This window comes from Diceros bicornis, chromosome 24 (assembly GCF_020826845.1).
Source record: "Diceros bicornis minor isolate mBicDic1 chromosome 24, mDicBic1.mat.cur, whole genome shotgun sequence".
Taxonomy (NCBI): domain Eukaryota; kingdom Metazoa; phylum Chordata; class Mammalia; order Perissodactyla; family Rhinocerotidae; genus Diceros; species Diceros bicornis.
Window position 1 is genome coordinate 37,362,749 of NC_080763.1, and position 22,757 is coordinate 37,385,505.

The 22,757-nt window shown below is 50.2% G+C and overlaps 1 protein-coding gene across 3 annotated transcripts in view; it reads right to left on the minus strand.

The window, feature by feature from the left end:
- The window catches only part of CCDC88C (coiled-coil domain containing 88C), a 127,536-nt gene extending 105,634 nt beyond the window's left edge, over positions 1-21,902 (minus strand). The window contains exons 1-3 of one of the 3 annotated variants that reach the window (XM_058567558.1): positions 21,759-21,902; positions 20,948-21,048; positions 13,925-14,033 (exon numbers count right to left, since the gene is read on the minus strand). In XM_058567558.1, the coding sequence (XP_058423541.1) occupies positions 13,925-14,033; positions 20,948-21,048; positions 21,759-21,818 (270 nt within the window). In that variant the 5' untranslated portion in view covers positions 21,819-21,902. Of the gene's footprint in view, positions 1-2,241; positions 2,345-13,924; positions 14,034-20,947; positions 21,049-21,758 lie in introns of those variants that run through there. The other 2 variants (XM_058567557.1, XM_058567559.1) reach the window with 2 other exon arrangements.
- Positions 21,903-22,757: the final 855 nt, after the last annotated feature.

The following is a 22,757-nucleotide window of genomic DNA, read 5'->3' on the forward strand; positions in this document are numbered from 1 at the left end:
GAGGTGAGGGAGGATCACGGCCATGGAACTCGTGAGGTCCTGACTTCGACCTCTCAGAGCAGAGGAGGAAGGCTCAGTCAGAACTAGAGGAGAATCCTTTCAATAGGAAACAAGAAAGGAAGAAGGCTTCACTGGTCACATTTCCAAAGTTTTTCTGTTTAAAAAGGCTGTTTGAGTTTAAAAGGACGAGATGAAAAGGCCTGCCAAAGTGTCTTTGCCTTTAGAAATCAATGTAGCTCACCTTTTGAACCCCAGGGTAAATAAAGCCCCAGAGTTTCGATACAGGCAATGCATTAAAGTAGGAACATTTGAGTCCAGGCCATCACATAAACCCCCCTGGACTCGGGCCAGGAACACAGTCCAGCCAGTTGCGTTGCCTCTTCCAGACCCAGCTCCTGGGACTGCAGCACAGGAATCCACGCAAAGTATCAACAAGCATTAGGGTGGCCCTTCAGCCAGCAGAGGAAGCCTGCAAACCAGTGCAGGACACAGAGAAAGCAGGAGAGAGCCAAAAGGTGTGATGATGGTGGTAATGACAATAATTCAGGTTCAGAGGATCTCCACGGGCTTCACAGAGGCGGACAAAGGAAGGTACTCCAGGCAGAAGGTGCGAAGGCAAGATGCATGAGTGCAGAGGGGCCAGACTTGGAGGAGAGCAAAGACCGGACAAAGGAAGGTGCTCCGGGCAGAAGGTGCGAAGGCAAGATGCATGAGTGCAGAGTGGGCAGACTTGGAGGACAGCAAAGACAGTCCTACAGTCTGGTAACACACACAGCCCATCCTCACCAGCTCCAGCTCTGCGGCGGGCACCGTGCTAGGCATTTCACATGCGCTGTCTCACTCTCAATCGTTGCAACTCAGGGAGTTCAGTTATCATCCCCACTGGACAAAGGAGCAGACAGCTTGGAGGGCTCAGGCCGCTTGCCCCAGGTCACACCGGTGGGGCCAGCATTCCAATTCATGCAGGGGAAATGAGGAGCCTTAGAGAGGCTGTGCAGGGCAGGGGATGAAAGACCCAGCCTCTTGCTGTTTGCAGAATGACGGGGAGGACAGGGAGGATGCTGTCCTGAGGCCCCCTGGGATGCGGGCAAAGGGCAGACAAGGTAAAGGCAGCCTGAGGGAGTTTACCTCCCAAAGAAAGACACCAGGGTCATGGTAGGTGATGGAAAGAGCAGCAGGACAGAACCAAGCACCTCCATCCTCCCAGGTGACTCACTCCTCATCGCCCATCTGCTTTCCTCTGAAAGTCTGGACAACTGTTTTGGATTAACTGCCCCAGGCAGCTAAAGAAGAGCCTGGAGTTACCAGAAACCACCGGCTCTTCTTTCTTTCGGCATCACAAGCCTGGGACATCCACAGGACTTTGTTCATTTCCATCCGAAAAATCTGACTTTGTAAGCCCTACTCTATAGTATTCGAACGTCTAAATTCTCACTCCAACAATGGGGGGTGGGGGTTGCGGGGTGGTGTGGGTGGAGCCTAGAAGACCAACAGCACAAAAAGTGCCAAAACTGCTCTCTGGTTTCTGATACCTTAAGTACCCATAATCCCACAATTTAAAGGGAAATAAACTATTCTGGCTGGCTACAAGAACAGGAGGATGAGCCTGTTTGGTTACTATGGTTTGGAAAGGAGGCGTTTATTTTTAAAGTTTTAAAGTCATTAAGCCTCAACATCAGAAAGCTCAAGGGAGCCAACCTGGCTAGACAAAGTTGAAAACAATCAATTTAATTTCCACCCCCCAGGGACTGAGCTCCTGGGTACATGACATATGGCATCTCCATCAACAAACCAAACACCACATGAAAAGCCTGCAGGTTGGTGTGAAAGCAGCGGGAGACCCCTGTCAGAGTGGGGTTCAAAGGCTCCAGGGCCCCCCCCACTGCACTGCATCTCCGACCTGGTTTGTCCCCATTGACGCCCTCAATAGTCAGGTCCTGAGTCTCTGATACGTCAGGCACTCAAGAGGCGCAGAATGAACAAAGCAGGGGCCCCTCCTTCAATTATTCAACAGTCTAGAAAGGGGCAACAGGTAGGTCAGGGACCTTTGTAGGATCATTTAAGCCTAGAGATAGGATCCCAGGCCCAGTGCAATAACGTGTTCCCTGAACGCAACGACTTATTCTCTGAATTACTTACCCCACTGAGTCACGGCTTCTATTGTTCTGTATCTTGTCACTAACAAACATTGATGACAGACATGTTTCCACGCTGGTGCGGTGAGAGACAAAGATACAGTACCTGCTTTTAAGGCGTTTCATTGCTGGTGGCTGATAAAATTGTGGGGCTTCCAAGAGTCAGTAATATACGTGAGATGCTCAGTCCACTGTAAGCACACAGTAAGCTAAAAATAAGATCATACAGGAGAAAAATATGTAGGGCAAAAGTCAAGCACATTAGTGCATACCTACTGGACTACTCCAAGCAAGTCAGAGAGTGTAACCCTTGGAAGGGTCCCTCCATAACTCGCTCACTAATAAAGGAACCAAGCACGCCCAGAGAGGCAGGTCTGCCACGACCCCCTCTGCTAGACCCTCACTGCCAGCATGGTACCTGTACAAGCCTTTATTCAACCTTCCCTACAATCCTTGAGGCAGGGATCATTCATATCCCCACTTTTCAGATAAGAAAGACTCTGGGAGACAAAGTTACCAAGGCCACAAATCTAAGCGGTGGGCTCAAAGGAACCCAAGCCTCCACCTTCTGCCTCTGCAGACAGAGATGCTTGAGGTTCCTTTTCTTACTCTTTCTACTTGTACTTGGATTGTGTCTCCTGTCTCCCAAGTCCTCGCATGTCCATCACTTCCAAGTGACTTGGCCCTTCCCTCTGCAGAACACAGACCAATGAGAGCAGCCCCCGCAAAGCCAGCCAGGGAGCACAAGCTATCACTATCAGTGCTCACAGACTCAAGAAACTTGGTGTTATTTTATTTGAGCCTCACAATAATCTATAATATGGTTTTACCAATATCTTAAAGGTGAAAAATAATGCACCTTAAATCACACTGTTGGTAATAGTTACACACAAGTTTCTAGACCCTTGAAAGAATTATAAGACTCGACTTGACAAAGCAGTGGAGCTCGCCTTATTTCTGCCCTCCCACCTCCCACCTTGTTCCTCCCCCTCTGGCTTCACCTTCCTGGCCTTCCGGGGAACCAGAGGAGCCGCCCCACAGAGCTCGCTCATCCACTTGCACGGGGCAGTGGCTAACCTCCTACCCCCAGCTGAGAAAGCAAACCTAACGACTCCCCCTGGAGCCAACGCCAGGGCCCGCCCAGGTGGCAGCTAATGGAAGCAGCAGGAGGCTCCTCCCTAAAGCTGCACTGTGCCCCATCCCTTCCCACGGAGAGTGGCCCTATATTTAGAACACCATACCTCTCCCCTTAACCTGCTGAACCCAATCCCAAAACAATGGAACCCTTGTGACATAGGGCTGGCAGCCCCTTTACCCTTCCGAAACCTCCACCTCCCCTCAAAATATCACCAACAAACTCAGAATTGGGGGTGCAGGTTGTGGCCTCTTCAACACCTCTACAGTCCTGGCTGAACCCACCAATTTAGGACAAGCATTTGCTCATCCTCATACTTTGCCTTTCTCCTCCTTACTAGAAAAACAGAACTGAAGTTATATTGTAAACAAGGCCCTGAATGCCACAGCAAAGTAGCAGAAAAACTCTGCCTTTCCAAGAAGAACAGTTGAACAAGAAAATCTGTTATTAGCCCTGGACGCGAGCCACGCAGCCGGCTTTACGGAGGGGCAAAGCCTGCCCGGGCAAGTTCTTCAGAGACTCCCTCTGACAAACCAGTTATAACATCAAACATGCTGATCTTGGCGTTTAACACCAAAACCCAAGGCAAAGGAGAGACTTTTTTTTTTTTTCTTTTAAAAACCTGAGAAATCCATTTCCCTCCTTTTTGTCACAAAAGGAACTGGTATCTCTTACCACTTCCTACCTCTCTGGAGTTCAGGGTACCATAACGTTAAGTTGTGTTTCTAACTTCAGTCATCAACACTACTTGATTCTCACAGCGTGAACGCTTATAAGCACAGTTCTGATTATGCGATGAACAGGACCTAACTGAACACGAGGCCAATTCGCTCCATCAAAAAGCAGCACAGCTCACTCTGGGCATCTGAGGGCTTCACAGTCAAGGTTTTAGCTGATCTTCTGCTAGAAGCACAAATTCAGACCTCTTGCCCAAGATGGGGTGACCACCCAGCTTCCACCCCCAATACAGGCTTGCTGCAAAAGGACCCTCTGGGAAAAGCTCAAAAACACAGTGCTTCTTAAATGAATGGCCACAAATTAAGAGAAAACTCAAGCAGAAGCGGAAAAAGTAAATACATGATGAGAGAACATGTTTCAGACACACGAGAAAGTCCAGATTTGTAAAAGCAAGGATTTAAGCAGGTCATTGGGTGAATCACGTCCTGGGCATTTGGGCTCAGTGTTGTGCAGAACAGACCCAAGCAAGGTGGCAGCCCACAGGGGCCTCGGGTGGCATCCTCTGCACTGGGGAGCAAAAGGTAAGACTCTGAAGCCAAGAGCCGCTTCTTTTCCGCGAAGGCAAAGGAGTGTGTGGCAGCTTAGGGACAGAGGGAAACCACGAGCAAGTCAAGTTCTGGACTCAAGCCCAGGAGGAGGAGCCCACACAGACCAGAAAGATTGTGTCTACTCACACTCACACTCACACACTCACTCACTCTCTCCCTGCCCCCCATCTCCTTGCTTTAAGCCTCCATGGCCGAATTCCAGCTCCGATAATTACATCAGACCCACCTTTCACCACTCCCACCCTCTGCAATTAGCCCTGATTCTCTGCTTCCTGCTACTCTGGGAGGTGCCCCGTAAAGTGTAAAGCGTGGGGCCAGCTGCTCCCTCCATCGTCGGTCCCACCCATCCCCTGCCCAACCCCGGAAGTGCTGGTTTCGGAGGTGCCTGAAGCAATCCAGTCCCTTCCCCTGGCACTCCCGCTGGTGTGACATCTGGTTAACAAGGGGGAGCGAGCCCAAGCCGGAGCCCCTCAGGAAGCAGCACTCTCAGCCTGGCCCACGACAGGAGGCTTCTGGCTCGGGATCCACCCCGCCCTGCGGTCAGTGCAGATCCTGCCAACCTTCACAGAAAGGCGGTGCGCCCACAGCAAGCCATCTCCCCACACAATTGATTGAGGAAAGCTTGATTTTTAGCAAGAAGTTTCCCCAAGCGGCCGATGACCTAGAGAACTTGCAGCTCTCTGGGACTGTTTCCTTATCTTACTCAATGAGCCTTGCTTTCCTCATCCGTAAAATGGGGAGAGCAATTTCTTCCTCACAATGACAGGTCTAGAAAGCTCCTAACTAGAGCCCGGCTCACGGGAGGCACTCAGTCATTTTCTCTCAACCTTCTGATTCGGGCACAGGGCTGAGTCCCAAAGATCTTGGTTGCAATTCAATATGCCTCAACAGCAGTTCTCCTAAAAACAAAAAGGAGAAAGAAGAAAGGAAACCAAGTCCAAGTGGCACTTGGTCTCACGTTTTGCAGAAACAAAACCTGCCTTGGAAAGGTCTGGGACTATGGGGAACATGACCAGGTATCCTCAGCCCGGTCTGCTCTGTCCTGGCCAGCAGGGCACAAGAGTCACTGGTCAGGACCAAATGCTTTCCCTTGAGTGTGGAAAAGGGAATTCTAGCAGTCCTGAAAGCTGCTGCCCTCCTGTGGCCCCTGTCCAGCTGACCTGGAGCCACTGCCACTCAAGCCCCATGGGCCCTGCCCTGAAGCCTGCGGGGACAGCAGATCTGCTCAGCTCTCCTGGGCCTGGGAAAGCATTTTATCCTCCCCCCAGATGCTCGCTCCAGGTGGGGCACCGAGCAAGCTGCTGTCCACGGCCCCACGTAGCCAATACCCCACGTGAGTCTCCTGGAACTTGTTCCCTCTCTTCTCTGCCCCTGCCTTGGTCCAGGCCCCCAGGAGCTGCCCTGACTCCCCACTCTCTCCTGACACCAATCCACTCTCAATATGGGTGCCAGAGCTTTCTTTTTTAAATTTTCCCTTTAAAAATTCTCCAAAGACTCCTGAGTCCTTCAGGATGAAGCTCAAATTCGTCAGTATGGCATCCACCCGCTGGAACCTCGCCATCTTCCCAGCCTCATGCATCACCACTCCCCAGCCCCCAGCCGCTCTGAAGTGACTTCATCAGTCCTCCAGGTGTTTTCTGTCTGTATAGTTTTACAGGTGCTGCTCCCCTCCCAGGACACCCCATGTATCCCATTATCTGCCAGAAGGCTCTTTGTCAATCCTTCAGGACTCAGGTCAAGTGCCACCCCCTTCGGAAAGCTCCCCATGAGTTCCGCTCATTCCCGGGCTGAGGAACCCCCTCCTCTGTCCTGTGTACCCACAGGTGTTACAGTGGTTGGTTTACCTGGCCTCTCTCTCCCCACTAGACGTGAGCCTCTCTGGCATGGAGAACAAGAAGAGAAACAGAAAAAGAACTGGGTGACCCCTGGTGACTCACACCCACCTCTCTGGGCCACCAGAGCTTCCTCATCCCACATTTCTTCACCCTATGCTAGAGAGAATGGGGGGACGGGAAGTGAGAAGAAGGAACGAGGAAAGGAGGGGTCCACGCAGACCACTGTCCTCCTCAGGCTCACTTCCCAACACAGTCTGGAAGGTTCTCTCTTGAACTTTAGACTGAGAGCAAACATTCACAGGGAAGCCAGGAAGCTCCTGGGTCAAGTCCGTGGCAGACACAGAGCTCCCACTGCTGATATGGGGACAAGGTGCGGGGCCCTCTCTGATGAAGGCCTCCCGGTCCTGGGGCTGGGCCACCCATGTTCGGTCACCACGCCACAATGGCCTGCAGCTGTCGTGCTGGAGATTCCAAACCAGCATCCAACGATTCCCCAATGCAAGGAAATTCGCCCAGACGTCCGGTGAAAATAATCTCAGACCTTCATCCGCATGGCAGAGACACAAACCTTCAACATTCAACAGCAATATGAAACACTGGATTTTAACAGGTATAGTCACAATGGGTGAAGGAGGGGCACAAATCGGCATTTCAGCAAAGAGAAACAAAAGGCCTGTAAAAAAGGCAACTTTGGCAGTAAGTAGCAAAAGTCCTCCAAGTATTCATGCCCTTTGACCCAGGAATTCCATGTGAAGAATTTATCCTAAGGAAATAAGACCAGTTGTTGAAAGATTTATATACCAAGTATATTCACGGTGGTATTGTTTATAATTCTAAGACAGAAATAACTCAGTATCAACGACAGTGGTATAGCTACATGATGAACTGCAGTGTAGACACTAAAATTCATATTATGAAAGAATATTTAATGACATGGGAAAATGCTCACTACACAGTAAATGAAGAGAAAAGTTACAAATAGTATGAACGATATGATCCACACCTTGAAACAAACATACCCACAAACATGAAGTCAGAAAGCACAAATACCAAAATGTTAACAGTGGTATCCCTACGTGAGATAATGGGCAAATTTTCTTTGTTCTTCCCAATCTGCAATCATAAACTATTTTTATAATCAAAAATATTGCTTTTAATTTCCTCAGAACATAGATATAAGCTACAAAATTGAAACTATCCACCTCACAGCCCTCTTCTTTAACTTTTCAAGTCAAAAGTAGAGGAAGTAATTTCTCCCCTGAGAATTCAATACAATGTATTATTCACAAAGCAAATTCCACTTGAACCTGTAGATATGGCCGGAGCGGACTATAAGTTCCCTTAACCTATATGTTATTATGTTCCCACTAGCAATGTCAAATGTACATTTCCTTCTATTCTTACTTTTGACAAAAGTCTTTCATTTTTCAAACTCAGCATGCACATTTCTAAAGATAATGCTAATTTTTAGTAGTCTGCCCATGCTTATCTAATACAACTGCCAGAGAGAGCTGACAGATGTCAAAAACAAGGCTCATCGGGGAGAAGGTACAAGCAGTGTGGAAGTTTTATCTCAAGATATCACACAAAACAGTATGCATGTGTAGAAAGATACACATACATATATACACACACATACACACAGAGCAAGAGTATAAAACCATGAACTAGACACCCACCAAATTAATGACAGGGCTTCTCTCCAGGGAGGAAGGAAGGGTAACTGGCCTCAGTGGAGGCACACTGAGGACTTCTATCAGAAAAAAATTTCTTAAAAAAAGGTCTGGGGGGCCAGCCCAGCAGCGCAAGAGGTTAAGTGCACGCACTCCACTGTGGCGGCCTGGGGTTCGCCAGTTTGGATCCCAGGCATGCACTGCTTGGCAAGCCATGCCATGGCGGCATCCCATATAAAGTGGAGGAAGATGGGCACAGATGTTAGCCCAGGGCCAGTCTTCCTCAGCAAAAAAAAAAAAAAAAAAGATTGGCAGATGTTAGCACAGGGCTGATCTTCCTCACACACACACACACAAAGTCTGAAGCATATATGAAAAATATGCACATATGTTCATATTTATTTTGAACAGACACACGAGTGTTCATTCTAACCATTTGTATTGTTTTATTTTTAACTTTTCAAAGCCATGAAGAAAAAAGAGATTACAGAAGATAAGGCAACCCCGGACTATTTCCTTTGCTGTTTCTTTTGAGAGAGAGAACAACATTCCGGGTCCGTTCTGGCATTCTGACCACGGCGAGAGACCAGAAGTCAGAAGGGCTGAGTTCAAGGAACTCGTAAAACAAAACTTCCTCGAGGTGATCTTAAACTCTCAATCTTGGTTGTCTCTGGCCACCAGGGGACTGCAGAATTGCAGGCCCACAGGGCCCATCCTCTTCTTGACAGATGAGAACTCAGGAGGTCCAGAGAAGGAAAGCAGCCTGTCGGTCAGCGAGGGGAGAAGCTCGAAGAAACAGCAAATTTCCCATTTCAGAGTCAGTCCTGCACCTAGGTCTCCACATCCACCTCAGCGTCCTGATTCCAGGACGGAGAGATATCCATATGTGGACTCCACAACCAAGACGCACGTCTCCATTGACACGCACTGAATTTATCTAGGCCACTGTCTGAAGCGCTTCCCACCAGCATGAACCCAAAGAAAACTCAGAAACTTCACATGACCCTGAGGCCCTACCTCTTGGGAGAAGGAACAAGATCGCAGGTATCCAGGGCAGGACTGGCAGTGGGACACCAGGCACAACCCCCAAAGAATAAACATGTGTCAGCCACTTGCTGCATGGGGGATTTCTGCTTATACCAGCCTTATTCTCCTACGGGCTCCTCTAGCAAATGAACATGCATTTTGTGTGTGTGTGTGTGAGGAAGATCAGCCCTGTGCCAACATCCATGCTAATCCTCCTCTTTTTGCTGAGGAAGACCGGCTCTGAGCTAACATCTATTGCCAATCCTCCTCCTTTTTTTTTTTCCCCCAAAGCCCCAGTAGATAGTTGTATGTCATAGTTGCACATCCTTCTAGTTGCTGTATGTGGGACGCGGCCTCAGCATGGCCGGAGAAGCGGTGCGTCGGTGCGCGCCCGGGATCCGAACCCAGGTCACCAGTAGCGGAGCACGCGCACTTAACCCCTAAGCCACGGGCCCGGCCCTGAACATGCATTTAAGGTAAATACTCAAGGCTCTGAATGTAAAAAATGAGCCATGCTATAAATCCAAAATTTAACTTAAAAAAGACTCAGATGAAAAAGGGCTTGGCTGTTGAGCAAGTAAAACAAGCTTCATGTGACACTGGGCTCAGAGCTGACCAGCCAGCGGCTTGAGGCGGCTTGCAGTTTTGGTCCAGGCTCGCCTCTCCTCCTGGCCTCGCAGCAGACGCCCCATTCGCAGATGCCTGTCCTGGAGCTGGCGCCTCCACCTCGAACTAATCAGCCTTTTCTTTTCTGAAATGCAGAGACTGAACCAGGCGCTCTCGACAAGGCCCTGTCCAACTCTGGCTTTCTCGGCCCCTTGCCAACAACTCCCTCAATGACACCCCTGCTCCTTCTAGTCACTATCTTATCATTGCAGCCTCTCCTCAGATGGCTGCCAGGACCTGCCTTCCTGTCCCGGGGCGGATGAGATGTGTGTCCGCTGTGTGTGATGGAGAGGAGTCACCTGGTGAGAACTGAGCGCGCTCTGCCCCAGGAGACCTGGCTGAAGGTGCGTCTTCTAGACTTCACTAGACATGCTCTACCCAGTGGTTCTCACAGGAGTGTGCATCAGAATTACCCGGAGGACTTGTTAAGCTAAGACTGCTGGACCTCCACAGCAGGTCTGGGGAGGGGCCTGACGATCTGCATTTCCAACAATTTTCAAGCGATGCCACCGCTGCTGGTTTGGGGACCACACTTCGAGAACCACCACTCCAGCCCACTGATTCCCAATCCTGTCGGAAGGAGGAGTGACTCAAACAGCTGGGGAACTTCTGAAAATGCAGACTGCAGGCCCCACCCCAGAAGAGTTCAAGCAGCAGGTCAGGAGGCGGCCTGAGACCTGGGCCGAGACACAGGTGGTCAGACTGAGCCCAGCCACGCTGGTTTTCACCCACCGTCTGTCCTCTGCCCCAGAAAAAGGTCAAGAACCCTTTGTCTCCACGGGTTTTCAGAGGCAAATTTGAGCTTCCTTGTGAAACAAGCCCATGCTATTGAAGAGAGGCCCCTGTCCCTCCTAACTGGCCCTGCCCCATGGAGCCTCAGAAAAGAAGGGGACAGCCAGGGGCACAGAACTGTTGCCTGCCAAACAAGACCCAGGGCTGGATTCTGTGACGTCGATATGTCTACTGAAAAAGCCACGGGTGAGAGGGAGTCCCACTCACTTGGGGGGTGACCTTTCCCTCCCCGGCACCCCAAAGTAAGGAATGACATTTGTCTCGCTTCATTCCAGGCCCTCATAACCTGCAGGGCCACTTTCACAAGGGGACATCGGGCAGTCGGTCTTTTGGAAAACTTTCTTGAATGTCTCTTTGCAATAATAACCAATTATGTTTATGCCATAATGTCAGCTGGGAGGAAAAAAAGGCAGGATATGCAATTGTATATACAGCATGAACACAACAGTGTAAAACAAAAACTATTCAGGCAACAACTGGAAGGAAACACTAAAAATGTTAATAGTGATTGTCTTCTGGTGGTGAGATTATGGGTGTTTCTTTCTTTCTTGCTACTTGTTTGTTTTCCAAGCTGTTTATAAAGAGCACTTACTACTTATATGACCAGAACTTTATTTTACAATAAATTGGAAGGAAAAAATACTCAGTAGAACACTGCCCACACCAAACCTGTGTCAGCCCAAAAGGCAGGTGTCCTGCCAGCTTTCTCAAGTGAGCAGGACTGACTGAGGGGCAGGGATGGCTCACAGCCCTTAGCAAGTGCTTTCAGCAAACACTGACCCTGGGCAGGGGCTGAGGCTGCCAACACACACCAGCCCTGCTCTCAAAGAGCCAAGAGTGCAGAAGCAGAACAAGGATGCACGGTCCTCGCTTCTATCTGTGAGTCTTTCTGGGCCCTGAGAATGAACTAGCCATCTTCTCCCTCCTGTGACTGTTTCCCATCTTCTGGAACTCTACACAGTGCCCCAAGAGCAGCAGACTGCCTCCAAATCGACACAGTCTCAAGCTGGTGTTAAGCCCTCTCTGGCCAGCCCAGACCTGGACCATCAGAGCTGCCGATCACCACCGGCGTCTGTCCGACTGGGCCAGCAAGACCGGGACAGCATCTGTCTGGCCAGCCAGCTTGCAGCAAGAGCCTGACGGCTCCACGCTGCTCAGAGAGCTGCAGAAATGCTCCCCTCCACCTGAGACCATCAGGGAGAGGTTACCACCCACTAGCCACACCTGCGGTAGGAGACACACCTGTCGAGAGTTATCACTGTTGGCTCTGGCCTGCCTGGCAAGCCTGTTTCGAATCTGAATTTCTTTATCTCTCAGGTTCACACCTCCCTGCTTTTGATTCATCTGAAACTTGGCAAAGCAGACCTTCACCCAAGAACTGTGGAGGATGCTGACCCCAACAGATGGAGGACAGAACTGTGTTGTGCCTCCATGCCTTCCTCCACCTCAACACCCTTTCCCCCTCTCTCCTTCCCATGACCTCCAAACATGCAAACTCAGTCACCTACCAAAACTCCACTCAGCTGTCCCCTCCTCCAAGAAGCCTTTCCCAACCACCCTTCCCCGCCCCCAACAACACAGCCTTAGCTTAGTGGCACTTAGCACACGGCATTGAAAGCACCTGCTTACCACGAACGGTGCCTGCAGACAGGGATCAAGCCCTGAGTTCCTGCTTAACTGCCAGCACAGCCCCCAGACAGCCCTCTCCACGCCCAGACCAAATTCACTGGCAGCACCATGGCCCTTGCCCAGCTTCCCCCGCCTGTGGTTGTCACTAGCTGAGACCTACCGGCCTACAGCATGCCCATCCCTGAGCGTGGCTCCCTTCAGACAAGGAAATGAACCCACTTCAACCCCAGCCAGGCCTCCCCCTGACCCTCAGCCCCTCCTCAGTGCAGCCAGCACCTGTACCTAAAAGGATGGGGCTGGTTCTAAGCCTCCAGAGGCTGCTCCGAGTCCGCGGCGCTGTGCTACCAACAGTCCACGGAATGAGCAGAGGTAGCTTGCTGAACTGGCCACACAGGCAGAACATCCCAGCACCCAAGCTCCCTCTCACGCCCCAACCCCAATGGGAGGAGGATGGAAACAATCATCTCAGACATCCCAGGACACCGTCCACTCCCTCCCTCTCCTATCCCTTTTCAAATTCATGTTGAGCCAGAAGGGCTCCTGCAGCAACCAGAGCCCTCGGCAGGAACGGGGCCCAGCACACAGCCCAACGCCACGGCACAGACTCCGCCCGACAGCCTATCCAGCGGTCCCTCAGCTGACCTCAGAACAGCAACCACTACCTGAGGGCAGAGAGGGGAGCCACGGCTGGCCTGAGGGCTTCCTCATGTTCGCAGGGAACTCATGACTCAGAAGATGCTCCCAAACCTCAGAACCAAGACTAAGTTACTGCCCAGGAAGTTGAGTGCTAGGAAGAGGTTTCAGAGGCAGAATCTGGTCGAGAGGTCAGTGAAACCCCAGCATGCATCTGGAAGTGACTTGTTTTTGAGTGGGGGTGCTTAAACTGTGTTCCCTGGCATCCTGATTACCCACAGAGATGCCCTGGAGGGCGAGGAGGGGGTTGAACAGAGGGCACTAAGGCTCCCCACCCCCAAGTCAATCAGAGTCACCAGGGCTTCACCTGGGGTTTCAAGAAAAAAGATCATATTTGGGGAAAAAGTTTCACTGCTAAGAAAAAGTTTGAAAACTAGGGCTCCGAGATGCACAGTTTAAGTCTGTATCCCATCAATGCTGGCCACATAAAGATCATGAACATCAAAGATTCACCTGACCTTCCCAAGGCTGGGCTGAGGATTTTAACAGCCCTTCCTCATCAGGCCCACTTGCCCAACCCATCGAAATCACTGAGACACAGTGAGCACCTGACAAGTGGACACTCCATACCATGAACCCCGGTGGTCCCATCTGCAAGCTGGGGGCTCATCAATTATATTCTTGGGCCAGACGTAACCCTCCTGTGGTCACTCTCTCTCCCTCAACCCTTCGAATTGCTCCTGTACAGACACACTGAGCCGTGGGCGATACGTCACGGTGCCCCTCACAGAGCCCGTTCTAGCCAGTCCCCATTTGACTGCATGCTTGGGGCCACAGCTGTGAATTGAGGCTTCGCTCTGGGGCCCTCACAGCACCAGGCACGATGCTTTGCACACAGTTCAAAGGACCTTCACTGGACAAAGTAAAGCGATCCAACATCTGACCCTTCTCACAATGCCAAAAAAAAGGTGCAAGTGAGAACACAGCAAGCAGCAGCAAGCAGATGCCTAACCATGAACAGCATTTCCTCTCGTCTTCCTGTGGGGAAACCGTTTGAGTGACGATATTGCCAGATGCACAGCAGAACTCTAGGGGAACAGAGAACCGCCCTTACCTGGTAGTAGGTCTTTATGTTTCTCACCAAGATGGTCAAGTTCTGAATGCGAAGGTTCACATCATTGTTGACGTGCTTGTTGATGCGTTGATTTGTTGGCCTGGGATCTCTAGTGGAAAAAAGATGAAAGTGGAAATTATATCTCCCAGCATTAGCCACACCCTCTTTCCCAGACGAGATGGAGCGCTGGCTTCTCTCCAAGCATAGAGGTGTGACAAGTGTGGCTCGAATCAAATCCTAATTCTGCCACTGCCAAGCCGTGGACCTGAGGGGGGCCACATCACCTTTCTGCTCCCTGCGCCCAAGTATCTAGCCCACCACAGTCCCTTCATCAATGTTATTTCCGTTCCCACTGCTAGTAACACCCATAAACAACCACCAAATGTCAACACAGACCCAAAAATCTACACTGTACAAAAATCAGTAGTCTATACAAAAATATATTTCAAGATTAAAGGGATTAAAAGCTGAAGAACCCAAAATATGTGAAATATCAAGAAAGATAGAAAAGGGGAAAAAAAGGTACATTTCTGACTTACTAAACCAATAAAATCATTACTGTTCCATTTTACCTGGGGTCCCCTCCCTGCCACCTGAATTGGTCTTGGGCTGGTCCTGCCTGTGATTTACATTCCAGGAACACAATTCTATCTTGAAAAACGACATCATCCGTCTGTGACACTATGGTGTACAATGCCCCCTACGAGAAATGCTAACAGAGACACAAATAACTCACGTGGGAAACCCCCAAAGTGTCATTTATTTTCCGATCTCAGGCTGAAGTCAGGACTGGTTGTGATGAAACTAGAAATCTGAACCAAGTGATATATAATTTCACTCATCTGTGTACAAGACATTTCTCAAAATTCTCAGTGTCAAAAAATATTTTCTATTTAAAGAGAACAGACTCAACAGAATTAGGCTTCCACCCCTCCACGAACCCCACACTGCTTTTCACAACAAAGCCCTCCCTCCCTTTCTACTGTCCCAAGACACCGAGAAGGCTGTCTAATTCAAATGAGGGCTGTCTTCACGGTTTCATCCGTCATCCGAGCCCTGTGATACGGGTGCTGAGCCTCCTGGGGGCTGGTATGACAGAAGACAGGCAGCCTCGTCCTCCTTCCTCAGTAACCACGTCCCTCGACGATGAGGGCCGCACAGGAGGGGGAGTTTGGGGAGTTAAGGAAATCAATCTCAATGCCCTTTGGCTCATTCAAAGCCAATAATTAAGAGAAAACTGACAAATAGAAAAAAAATCTACAAACAGAAATCACTTCAAATGTCACTGGAAATACAATTTGTTTTTACAAAACACAAGCTGTTCAAAATTCAACGATTAGGTAAATATTTGATAGATCCACTATGAGTCCCTAAACTGTAATGTGTATACGCAAACCCCTTTACACATTACATGCAATAATCAGCCATGGATTTTATTCAATCATCCTGTATCCCCTAAAACAGTCACATGGGTACCTTGGGGCAACCAGAGAACCTCTTTTCAATTGTCATGTGACAACATTTCTTGTTGTCCCCACAGAGTAATGGAGTCTAGCCAAGCTATCCACATGTTACAGGTTTCTCTTGGAGCCATCCGTTACTGAGAAAATAAAGGTTAACAGTTCAGTGGAAATTAATCTAGGAATAGAGGAGGCATTCAGAATATAAACCACAAAGGCATTTTAGCTACAGAAGTGTACCTAACATTACAAAATAATTTATCCTAAAGGTACAATTCTCCTCCCTTTATGGTAGATACCTTAAGAGATGAGGAGCAATTTTATCAAGTGACAAATGTGCTTCTTAAAATTGCAGAAGTTACAGAACTGCAGAGCTTTCTCTGTTTTATTGTTAGTGCAGTCCCAGCTTTCATTTAGGTCAGACGGGACCACCCCGGGAGGGCCAGGAGCCGCAGGGCCTCAGCATACATGGGGACGTTCACCGCACATGCAAAGGCACCACACACACCCAGGGTGGGGACGTGGGCGTCCGACAGGTGACAGCAGGGAAGCCTCTGACCATCCCTGCTTTTATTCTCCCCAGTTCTGGGAAGCAACAGCTAATTGAAACTGTACTCCAAAAGAGCCTTGACATTTACGATATGTGTAATTAGACTAATTATCATGATCATTAGTGCTCCCTCCTTTAACTAAGGCTCTCAGGGTAAAGAGAGGTTATTAGGAAACAAATCGAAGCAGAAGTTAACTACGGTTAAGGAAGGCCTATCCCCATTCTACCCAGCGTAACCCCCGCCTCTCCGTGCGGCAGGAAATGGGTCAGGAGCCGCTGATTCCAGTCTGGGAGCTGGGACTGGCCAAAGTTCTCTGGGCCACAGTTTGCTCACCTTCCAAATGACTACAGGATGCTTCCAGCCCTAAAAGGCTATCATGCTACGAAGGCCAGGTCTGTACTGGCAAACTTGGACCGTACTTGGTCCTATGTCCCAGGAAGAGGGCATCATAGAACCATTGACCTGCAATTCCCCTACATTGATAACTAGGATCCTCTTCACTTGACAGCCCCACGTCAGGACCCTAGAGGACACAGGTGTAAGCATCTGATAAGTTGTCTGAACTTGGAGAGTTCCAAGTTGGAAGTGTGGGGCCCCCCAGGGCTTTCTTCTCATAAAAACTTCTAACTAGAAAAAAGGAAATCAGCTCTCCCTAGAATTTTAAAGAGAGAGTTATAATTTACATTTATATAGCAACCTTGCCCCCCTCCTTTGTGAAAAAGCCAGCCCCCAACTTTTGGTTATATTCCAAAGACTTCCTAAGTTCAAAACCGAATCAAGAAACTATGTCTTGATACAGATAGTGGAGCTGTTTATAATATAGCAAGGTGTAAAAAAAAAAAAAAAAAAAAAAAAAAAAAAAAAATAGAAAAAGGATGTTAATAGTAGCATGAGCCCAATTTGTATAAAAATACATTAGGAACATATATTAATATATATACCAGAGACAACATCTGGAAGGCAACAGAATATTAATAGTGCTACGCCCACATGGCAAAATTATATTTTGGCAATTTTTTTTTTTTTTCCGCTGAGGAAGATTGCACTAACATGCATTACCAATCTTCCTCTTTCTTTTGCTGGAGGAAGATTAGCCCTGAGCTACCATTTGTGCCAATCTTCCACTAATTTCTATGTGGGACACCCCCACAGCATGGTTGGTGAGTGGTGAAGGTCGGCACCTGGGATCTGAACCCACAAATCCAGGCCACCGAAGCAGAGTGCCTGAACTTGAACCACCTGGCCACAGGGCCGGCCCAGGCAATTTTTATTTTGCTCATCTGTATGTTCCTACTCCCCTATGATGACCATGAATTTTTTGCATAATTTTTAAGGACTCAAAGTCCCCGTGAGTGTCACATGCTGCAGCCAAAAAAGGAAATTAAGTTCATGAGTAAGAATCTTTTTTTGCTCCAATGCTTTTGCACCAACACAAACGCATTCAACTAATAACTATTTGCCCTTTTATCCTCAGCTTTTATTTCTGAAAAATGGGAACATAACTCCTCTTCCAGCACAGTAGGGGAAAAAAACTACCCTTCAAAGGCTTTTAGGAAGCTTAAGAAACTCTCCCATTGGCCTGATATTTCCAACCTCTGGATAATTAATATATTACCTGGAATTCTGCAGCTAGCACCAGGGGTTAGAAAAGAGTCTGAAAAAGCAAATCATGTCGGATTTACCACAGGCCTTGCACAGGCACAAGCTCTCAGCCCCAGTCAAAAGTCCCCAACTGCACTCAACAGCCATCGCATCAAATCAGCTGTCCACTCTCACATGCACAGTTGCACACGGGCAGACACACACAAACCCAGCTCTGGGCCTCACTCTAATAATGATGACTGACATTTGTTGGGCATTTTCTATATGCATAATCTTATTTAATCCTCCCCAAATTTATAAAATACCATCCCCTTATTACAGATTAGGAAATTGTGGCTTAGAGAGTTTAAGTAATTTGCCCAAGGTAACAGAACTAGTAAGTGGCAAAGGGGGGATTTGAACTTGTCTGCCTGATGCTAGAGTCAAAGCTCTTAAATAATTTTCCTACGAGACAGTGCAAAAGGTGTCCACACTGAATCAGACACCTCGTGTTCCCTTGGGTACCAGCAGTACCCAGAGAAACCGCATTTACAGAGGAACTATTCAGCAAGTTTCCCATGCACCTCCATCCACGCCACTCAATGCCACACTTTCATTCAAGAATTCTCCTAGACCTGGGCCTCCCCTGAAAGCTGAGCTCACAGGGCTTTCCTGCTTCCAGGCACTGATGTCACCGGGAGGCCAGGGCCAAGGGACTACTACCGCAGCCTACTTCAGTTGCCAGAGACAATGCCCAGGTACAGTCACGTGACTTTTAGCAGCTTCCATATGGCTCTGAAGTGTTAGGTAACACGCCTCTCATCTGAGCTCCAGTAACCGAGTTAGCATACTGCTCTCTGCAATTTTCTCAGGTCCTACCAACTTGGGGAGAATTTATCAAAAGAGGCAAATAGCACCCAGTTGGAGGTACCAGCATGGGAGATAAGACAGACTAGCCTTATCACTTACCTGCTGGTGAGCCTGACATTTCTCCATTTAGCAGAAGTGAGAACAGAGGCTTCGCTTAAGTATGGTGTTAGCCTCGTTCGTCCCAGAGTCCCGTTTTGCCCTTGATCTCGTTCAGAGAGGGCTAAGGCTAAGAACCATGCAGTAATCTAGGAGACTACGAATGTGGGAGAAAGGCAGACCGAGAAAAAAACTTTTATGGGGTGCCTCAAATCCTTTCTGGATTAAGATGGTGAATACACAACTGACACCAACCCCTATTAAGTGGCAGGCACTGATCATTCCATTTAATCCTCTCAACCAACTCTTAAGGGGGGCACTTCACTCCCTATTTTACAGATGAGGAAACTGAGGTGTTGAGAGATGTGCCCAAGGTCACATAGCTCGTATGAGAGAGACTTACAGATCGAACCCAGGCTGGCTACCTAGGCTGTCGACACTAGAGCTGGAATTCTTTTGTGTGTTTTTCTAATTGAGGTAATTTTTACATAGAATGAAATGCATATATCTTAAGTTACAGCTTGACGAGTTTTGAAAAATAAAACATATGCTAGTCAATACATAGAACATTTCTACCGCCCCTAGAAGTTCCCTGTGCCCCCTTTCCAGTCGATCCCCACCCACTTCGAGGAGCAAACAAAAAATTACTATCACCTGGAGCAGGGTTTACTCTGATCACCCTATTGGTAAGCTGTGTGCTGCCAGTGCCACTTTCTCCTTGATTTCTTCCTTCTGGAAAGCCACCCAAACAGCTTCCCCGCAGCCCCTTCCTCTGTGCCTGACCCTGGCCAGAAGGACCCAGAAGCACTGCTTGAGGCCTTAAGAGCTGCTAACTGATCAGTTCCCACTTCCAGAACGACTACCTTGGCATATTACAGAGGAGAAAATAACATTTGAAACTGTCAAGGGGAGGAGAGAAGCCCTTCAAGCAGAATGTAGCCATGGGCCAAGAGTGAACAAGAGACGAGCTGGCATTTCTCGAAGGAATGGTCCAACAGGCTCTCCTGATTTACAAGCAAGTGGTAAACGCTTCAGGAATTCGAAAGGTCAGGGAAGAAAGAGAAACAGTCTCAGAGCTTTTGTTCTCCCCTCTGCCTGGGTGTAAAAGCTGAATGAAAAGGCTGGGGATACTGCTGGTTTTTTTAATTAAACAGTCTTGGGCTTGGGTAAGGACAGGTTGAAGTTTCACTGGTCACTGCACCAATGGAATCCTGTAATTTTCGGGGTCTACCAGAACGGGGGGAAGAGCTGCCAGAACTTGAATATGCCACCAGACAACCCCAGGGAAGCTCATTCTCATCAGTGTTCTCGGAGAAGTGCTGCCAAGGCTGACAACAGATTTGTCATTTTAGAATCTAATCAAACACAAGATTGGGAGTGCCTTAAAAAAAAAAAAGACATTAAAACTAAAGTGTCTTTCCCACAGCATGACACCAAATGACTTATTAACACAAAAAGAGCAATGTTCTCGGGAAATTTTTTTTAAAACAGACCGTTGCAGGTAGACCTATTTAAACCACTTTCTGAATATGCCAAAGCTAACTGTTCCTCCTCCTGCGTGGGCTACAAAGGGAGTTGATTCTCATTAGCTAATGGGCTCATACTCAAGTAGGACAACTTGCTTAGTTGCAGGTGAGCATAAGGGGCTGATCCACAGAGAACATAAGACTGTTTTATTTTGCTTCAAGAGCCTGTGAATCATACTGACACACAGTTCCAATATGTTCCCTGCAGTTTCTGAGTTAAAAACAGACTACACCGGTAGGAGCCAACACCTACATGTGGCAGGCTGTCAATCAGACAGATAGACAGGCCCAGCAGAATTCAGCAACAGGAAAGGATGTGGTCAGATACACATGCTAGCAAATTTAACTTCCACCAAGACCCTGTTGAAGCTGCATGCTTCAGAACAAACAGTACCACAGCGTTCTGACTCCCCCTGCCTCTCTTAACACAATGACTTGAAATCCAGTTCATAAGAAGGGACTTAACCAATTGCACTTGCTATGGGGCCACTGAAAATGGAAGATGAATGAAAGGGAGCTCAGAAATGCACCCATCCTAACTCAGAATGAAACTTTATAGTCACTCACCGATGCTCCCCACCCATCCAGACACTTCCTGTAACCAGACACTCTCCGTCACACTTCCTTGCCCCCAAGATGAAAGAGGGTTTTTTCATTTCATGGCTCAAATCACAATTTACCCGAGTTTTAAGTCAACTGCACTACTTACACCATGTGGATGACAGTCATTCAATTCCAAATTTCCTTCATCAAACAAGCCGCCAACATGCTGTCCTGAAGTTCCTCATACCCTCACGAATGGCGAAAAGGCACCTTAAATGTTGCGATACCAGTGGCCCCACGTGCAAAGAACCCTCCTGTTGTAACCTCACATTCCATTTCCACAACCTTAAACTTTCTAAAGCATCATTCTTTCCTTCCTCCCTGAACAGAACTTACATTTGCAACATGATTTGGTTCAAAAAGATGCCGTCCGCTAAATCCATGTACATTGTCAGGTTGTCCTGGCTGCCGCTTCCGAATGGGCCAAAAGTTTTCACCTGCGGGGAGGAGGCGGAGAGAAAAGCAGGAAAAGTCACCCCACGCGCACAGTCTAGAGCTCTCCGGGGGAAAGGGCAGGCAGGGCCCGGGTGGGCAAAAGCGGGTCCCCCACGCCCACCCACCTTTCAGCAGGCACCAAGCCCACCCTTCTCCAGGGCCTCTCTTTCCTCCCCGCGCCAAGCAACAGACGCGAGACAGCAGGAGGAAAACTTCCTCGCCACTTTTCTCCAGCTTCCCAAAGCGGAAAAAAATAAAAGGGACTTTTCAATAAATTTCTCACGTCTCAAATCCACTGGAAATCACTGCGCCCACCCCAGCCTGTATACGTTCCCACTGGGAGCCCCCCAATCCCCACCGCCATCCGCCCGCTGGTCTCAGGGGTTCAGAAACTACACGAGGATATTTTTGGGGAGTGGATCCTTCTCCTGAGTGGTCAAGCAATGACACTCAGGGTGACCGCTCGGACCCTGCCACTCCAGGGCCGCCAGCCCGGCGCCCCAGTGGGAACAGGTGTACCCGCTCAGCCCCTGGCCGGGCCGGGAGAGCCGGCTCCAGAGCTGGAAACGCCTCTGGACCCCGGGACGCGGCCCCCGACCCCGGCCGGGAGCACTTGCTGAGTCCCCCGCGCCGATCCGGTCTGCGGCGACCGCGGGCGGCGGGGAGAGGAGCCGGTGCACCAACAATGGGGCGGGGAGCCGGGCGCACTCACCCAGGTCACCAGCGGGCTCTGCAGGAAGAGCTCCATGAGCTCCGAAACGGTCACGTCCATGCTGAGGCTGCGCCCGCCGGCTCCGCGCCCCGCGCCGCGGCACAAAGCGGCTCCGGCAGCGAGCAGCGGGCGCGGGGCTGCGGCGGCTCGCGCCCGGGAGACAAAGGCGGGGCGCGAGCCCACGTTCCGCGGCTCCGGCGGCCCCGCGCCCCGCCCGGGGCTGGGGGAAGGGGAGGGACCGCCGCTTGGGGAGGAACAATGCGGCGCGCAGCCCCGCCCCTCGGCCGCCCTGGGCAGCCAGCGCGCCGCCTCGCGGTGCCGGGGCCGGGAGCCGGGGCGCGGGCGCGGCTGCGCGGGGCGCCGGGAGGGGGCGCCGGTCCGCACGTGGGTGGGGGTGGGCTGCGTCCGCGCGGCGGGTCCCGGCAGCCCGCATGTGGGTCGCCGCCGCGCGTACGCCGAGCGCAGCCTCCGCGCGCCTGGGGCCCCAGCACGTGGCGTCTCCCTGCGCGCGTGCGTCCGCTGCGGGGCCCCGGCGCCAAGTGCGGCCAGAGCACCCGTCTGTGCCTTCCGGGCTGCGCGCGGGAGACTGGGCACCCCTACCTTCTGAGGTCGCGCCCCGCCCGCCGTATGCTGGGGGCACAGCGGGGCCCGACCCCGAGACTGCCGCCCCAGGCAGGTGCAGCCTATCGGCCTCCAGTGCCGCCGAGAGGCCCCGCCCGGGCCCGTGGCGGGAGAGCCAAGCCCGCGCGCCCCACGTGCCGGGGTCGGTCCCGCGGGCAGGTGGGGCACAGGCCCGGAGGTCAAAGGAGGAAACTTGGTGTTGAGTTTAGACCGTAGGAGCGCGCGACCTTCTGCGCCCCACCCTGCCACCTCCCGGATGCTTGCCTTCTGCAAGTTCCCGCAGGAAGCCCGTGATGCGGCCGCACCGACCTGGGCCTGCCCCGACTGTGACACCACTCCCACCCCCAACACCACCGCCCCTTTGCCGGAAAGGAGCCA